The following is a 6,000-nucleotide window of genomic DNA, read 5'->3' as shown; positions in this document are numbered from 1 at the left end:
CAGACAGATTGCAGGTCGAATCGAATGTGTTTGGCAATGGTTCCATGTGGAGGTAAGGGTAGATTGCACTGGTTATGTGACACGACAGCTCTAGCTAGCACTGACTCACAGTGAAATGCTACCTATTTGTCCTCTTCACAAGTGAATGAATCGTGTCATGCAAGTCCTGGCTGGCACTGGCATAGGAAAGGATGCTCTGCTACATCCCATTCCTGTGCCCCAGTTACAGGGTCATTTTGGTTATGCAAATGAAACAGGTTTAGTGAATGAATTAAGAACTGTCCTCCTCTCACTGGCAAAACCTCCTGACACCTCGGGCTCACCCCTGATCTTGTAGATGGATTGGTTTTGGTGGGCAGGATTACCTGCAGTCCTATCTGACCCTTCCCATTCTGGAACAGACACCTTAAAAAAAATATCCCCAGTGCCTATGCAAATCAAAGAGGTACCTGGACCCCTCTGCATTCGCTTTCCAGACCAGTCAGTTCTGCCAGGCATTGCCTGCCCCTTTGAGCAACTTCTCTTTTATTTAACCATAGTTTAAAATAACTTAACCAATCATAAAATGAATTTTTTTGGTTTCTCCTGGCTCCATGAACACAAAGAGGTGCACGTCCTACCATAGGAGGAAGCAATGGCTGTTAAGTTTTACAGTTATAGTGGAAAGCACTGATCACAGCCTGCCGGCCTCACTACTGGATGTGACAGGCGGTGGAGGAGGTGGCTTGGCAACACATGCAGGTAGGGTTGACCGATTTGGGGGGGATTAGGTCGAGGTCCTCGTCATCTGGGATCTCATCTAATCGGTACCCATCCTTTAGCAGCTGGATGTTCAAGTCTTGGTTGATCTGCTACAGACAAAGAGACACACAGTCAAACACTTGGGACTTCCTATTTCTGAATGGCTGGAAGATGAAGGAGGCCCCTTGTTCTGGAGTATATTTCCCCATTGTTAGTAGCCACCCCACCAATGAAAGAGTCACAATTTTTGACCACAGGTGAGGGCTGCCTGCTGGTGTAGCTTCTTGCAGAACAGGAACATCTAGAGCGAGACATTCCTGAGTAGCAGGTTGATACACTGTTTTTTTGTGGAATAACCTTTCCATGAAGACAAGCCCACATTTAAAGTAATAAAATAATAATGTTAATAAAGGCAGCTGTGTAGTCCATCCTCTCAGTCTGGAGCACTCTATAGCATCTGAAAGGTGGTAAAGTCTCCTGGCTCTCTGTAATCTGTTTAACCAGATCTGGGTGAACATCACTTTGTAACGGCCCAGAGACAGCCCACATCATTTGACCTGGACTCTTGTTCTTGGCCATTTCTCTGTGTTTTGCCCATGGGGGAAAAGTTCCCAGTAGTTGGTGTGCAGAATGGATGCTTGGCACCCTGGATGTAAAATCAGATCCCACAGAAGCAGCAGCCAGAGGCTCAACAACCATTTCAGGGGAGATCTTGGGAATATATTCAGAAACAATGCAGAGTGATTTACAAACATGAGCTTCCTGACTTTTCTCTTTGAAAGGGCAAGAGTTCATATCTACAAGCCCTCTCTGGAATTTCTGACGGCTCTAAATAAACACGTGCTGGGTGACCTTGACTGGCCCAAGGACTGGAAATTGCAGCACAGCCTCAGATCCTTTACTTGTGTCCTTGGCAAGCATGCAGCTGCTGAGCTGGCAGGACACATGAGTTGATGTTTTTGCACCACATGGGCCAACACTGCAGGACTAAGCAGAACTGGGAAAAGCTTGAGTGAAGCCAAAGGTAGCTGTGAAAACAGCCAATGGGAAGATCTCTGTGCCACGGCAGCGTGGGGATGGAGCCAACTGGATCACCAGGGAAGAAAGAAACATGACACAGTTTGTGCCATGGCTCCTTCCAGACTCAGATACTACACCACTGGTGAATTCACTGTGTAGCCAATTCTGGCACTACAAGGCCACTCTAAGCTGTATCTGGAAACCTGACTATCAGCATTCATGGCAAGGATGGCAGGAGAGAGTATAACTCACCTCAGCTGATGAGTATCCCGAGGAGGAATATCTGGACATGTCAAAGTCATCATCACTGCAGGGAAGGACAACATATAGCAAAGAAAGAAACAGTTAGAGACCTGTATTCCCTGGTTAGCCCCATCTTTCTTATGCTGTGAAGCTGTCCTTGAGGAGCACAGAAGTTATGCCAAGGAAGCCTGGTGGCCCGTTTTCATATGTGACCCTCAGATCTTTCCATCACTGTGCTTTTTATCCACGTCTTTTCCCGTTTACACACACAGACCAGTTACTGCACATGCCAAAGGGCACAGGAAGAGAGAGTGCTAAGAGGCCCACAGGAGTGGTTTCAGCAGGAGTTATCTTCAGCATGCTGTCATGAAAGCTCACTGGCACCACAATGTACATCATCCTACTAACACTCTACATACCTGTCTGTATCCAGGGCTACCAGCGGCTTTTCATCCGGACTCTGGTCTAATGACGAGTAGCCCTTATTGGGAACGACGAGCCTGAAACAATCAGATGTTCTCTGTTAGCTGCACAATGAAGCTCAGTGCCACACAGGGTCTAGGGAAAAGCTATACGCTGCTCAGGCTCTCCCCATTTCACTTCCCTCTGTGCTCTCCCTTACAGCAAAGACATTTAAAGGGGTGCAATTCACAGCTGTGTCTCTGGGTAGCTCAGAGCAGTTGCACAGGGATGAATGCAGGACTCACTGAGGGGACACACTCCTCCTGGGAAGAAAAACACATTGGGACACACTGTGCTTCATTCTGGTGAACCTGTTGGGCTGGCACTACTGGTCATATCAGATTGCTCATTTTAGTGTTGCCTGGGATTTTTTTCCCCCCAGCAATGAGTAGTACATGACTATAACAATAAGCAAACAGGAGAAGGAGGCTAAAGGCAGAGGCTCACAGCACTCCAACTGTTCTGCTTTGGAAACTGGTGACGTGGTCTTTCTGTTTGTGTCCCTACCCCGTCCTGCCCAACACAGAATTTCTGAGGTCTCAGTCCTTAATTTAGTAATATGAGGAATACTAGCTAGTGGGTCTGGTGTAAATGCCCAGCCAGCCTAACGCTTTTTAAATCACAAAATCCACCTAATCAGAAAGTGATACAAAGGCTGAGGATGACTTTGCACCTTTAATTGCCTGCCAGAGCTGGTGCAATGGAATACAGGCTTCAGAGCTTCTAGGATTGGGAAAATGCGTTAGTGCAATGCTACCCAGCTCACAACAGAGCTCTTTCATCCACAAAATTACACAGAGACTTTGGTTGATATTTAAAATAAGATCAACCAAACCTGAGCAAAAATGGAATACAATTTTTGTGTTCAGCAGGTGGGAACCTTAAGACTGATGAAAATTTCCTTGTTTGGGTTTTCTTCCACATGAAGAACTGGTCTCTAACAGAACAGAACGAGGCATAATGATGTTGCACTAAGAGTTTGGGAAGTGTAAATCTACAGATGATAATCCTTCTCATCCACGCCCCAACTGCTGTCTAACTACCTGAAATGTTTTTCTACTTCTGCTCTGAAAATTTAAGGAAGCTATTACAATTTTAGCAATACAAAGGCCTGCCAGGTGCTGCAGATGCACAGGCTGAGGACGAGGAAGATATATCAAATGTTATCTCAAAGCAGCTGTAAGGGTTCATGGGTAGTTGCATTTCCTTACTGTGTTCATTGAAATGCAAGATTAAAGAAATGGATTCTGAAATTGATGCAGAATTCCCAACCCACTGCACCAGGGGACTGGTGAAAATGGGATCCACTTGCAAAATTCAGTATCCTTTCTCACAGCGCTGGGATGGTCCTTCTGCTCCTGAAGCATGAAGGAAGGAAGTCAAGAAGCAAAGACACCTGGAACTGAAGCTGTGACCTCACAGCAGCAGCTTGCCCACACAGGTACCAGAAACACTGACGCCCACTCTTGCTTTCCAGTTTTCAAGGCACTGCTCTATATATACTGACTGGTGGTTCTTACTGTATCACAAGTGCACAAAGCACTATCAGGGGATCTAGGAGAAGAACTCTTTGTGATGCTATTTACTTGATTAAAAACACCAAAACACAGCACAGTATCTATACTGAAAAATGTTTTTTCTTATTAACACAGAACTTCAATTTTTCTGCAGCAGACAAAATCAGTGATAAAGTCTCTGCCCCTGATCTAAGTTGTTCCCTCACATCCTGATTGTCCTTATTTTTGCTACCCACTGTCCTTGGAACAAAGCTGAGTAGCAGTTGTGGCTGCTTTCATCCAAGTATGGGTTGTTTTTTTTTTTCCTCACCTAACATAAAATATGTAAGGACACAAATCTGAGTGGAATGCAGTATCTGGTTGTGCCCAGGTGGTGTGGATGGTGGTGTGGGCACTATCTGTGCTTGTAGCAAGTATGCCAGCATCTCCTCCAACCATGTTCACATTCTATTTGCTCTTAGGGAGACTGAGCATGTCGTGGATCCAGATCCTTTCCCCACTAAGGCTGTCTGTGCTCCTGCCACAGAACAAGACCAAATGGTAAAGATGAATGCCAGGAATTCATACAGATAATATGGAATAACAGGAGCCTTAGGGAAGGAGAAGGAGGTGGAACAGAGGCTATGAGAGGCAGTGTGGTTTGCCTCAATGAACATATACTTGATGAGACAGCAGACATGTTAAAAAGGAGGAAATGGATTTAGCTTCTCCTCCTCTAAATGCTCTTTAGAGGAACCCAACACTTCAGAGTTAAACCACAACCTGGATGTTTCTGCAGTGTGTCCCACTGGAGCATCTCCCATTACACCTCAACTGTTACACCAAGAGAAGCTGCTTGCAGGGGCTTGTGGCATTTCTGCCCTGTCTGTGGCAAGGCCTGCCAAACCATTCTGAGGGATTCCTAGGGCTGTGCTTGTGACACAGCTTGGCTCCCAGAAAGCCAAGGGAGCTGGGGATGAAGTGACTTGGGCTGGTGAGACACTGGGCCAGACACCTCCCAGCTGTATGGGAACAATGGAGCTTGGCTACGTCCCCTACTGAAACAATGGCTGCAAACATCTGTTTTGCAGATTCCAAGGGATGCCTCTAAAGTCTGTGTGAAAAGTACCTGAGAAAAGCAAGTTAACTGCCAGCAGGCTGTGCTGGGCTGTGGAAGGCTCTGGACAGTGATCAGGTGTCTACAAATGGAATAAACCTGAGCTGGCTGCTCAAAAACTTTTATCAATAGGTGTCACTGCTCTGCTCTTCCCCACTCAGATCACTCTTCTTTCCATCAACAGCTAGGAAACAACCACATCTCCAAGCAGAAGTTACTAATTTCACAGGTGCACACCTGTACTTACCCTTCTTCTCTCCCATACCATCTTCCTGAAGAAGTTTCTAAATCTCTCAAACAGCACATTCACTACCATTCATCTCTGAAAGCTAGCATGCAGCTTACTGCAAAAGAAACCAAGTCTTTCCAGCTTGTATCTGGAAGACAAGGAGGAACAGTGGGTGTGGAAATTTAATTTGCTGAATTTCTTGCTGCCATGAAGAGCCTGGCTGCTTTCCATGGTCTCAACAACCAAACACAGAGCAGAGAGCAATGCAGCATATTCCACCAACACTGCAGATGCTTACAAATAAAACCTGATGAAGTCCTGGCATGATTTATGTCTATTCAGGTTTTGGGAATTAATGTGAACAAGGAAGCTCATCTGTCAGATGTGTTGCATACAGAGACTCTTTGACCCGCAACTCCTGTTCTACTTAATATATGGTAATCCATGCAAGTTCCCCAATCATCAGTAAATACCCAGAATTCATGCAGATTCTTCTGTCACTTCAAGCAAGGTCCCCAGTAAAAACTGTCACCTGTCTAGTAGCATGCAAAACATGCAATCCCATGGGCATGGGGTGGTTCACACCTCCTGCATGCCAGTAAGGGATACACTGGTGTACTGAAGCTTGCATGGGAAAAATAGAAATACTCTAAATAAAATATTCAGCTATGAACACTGTTGTTTATGGTGGT

The 6,000-nt window shown here is 45.6% G+C and overlaps 1 protein-coding gene across 6 annotated transcripts in view; it reads right to left on the bottom strand.

Annotated features, from left to right (window-relative positions):
- Window positions 1-692: 692 nt before the first annotated feature.
- Window positions 693-6,000, bottom strand: part of FAM219A (family with sequence similarity 219 member A) — a gene marked incomplete at both ends in the record, with an annotated part of 92,975 nt that continues 87,667 nt past the window's right edge. For 4 of the 6 annotated variants that reach the window (XM_084278267.1, XM_084278270.1, XM_084278268.1 and 1 more), the window contains 3 exons: window positions 693-848; window positions 2,014-2,068; window positions 2,424-2,504. In XM_084278267.1, coding sequence (XP_084134393.1) covers window positions 693-848; window positions 2,014-2,068; window positions 2,424-2,504 — 292 coding nt within the window. Of the gene's footprint in view, window positions 852-2,013; window positions 2,069-2,423; window positions 2,505-6,000 lie in introns of all 6 variants that reach the window. The other 2 variants (XM_084278266.1, XM_084278269.1) reach the window with 1 other exon arrangement.

This window comes from Gallinula chloropus, assembly GCF_964237585.1.
Source record: "Gallinula chloropus genome assembly, chromosome: Z".
Classification (NCBI taxonomy): Eukaryota; Metazoa; Chordata; class Aves; order Gruiformes; family Rallidae; genus Gallinula; species Gallinula chloropus.
This window is presented reverse-complemented; position numbering and strand designations above follow the sequence as displayed.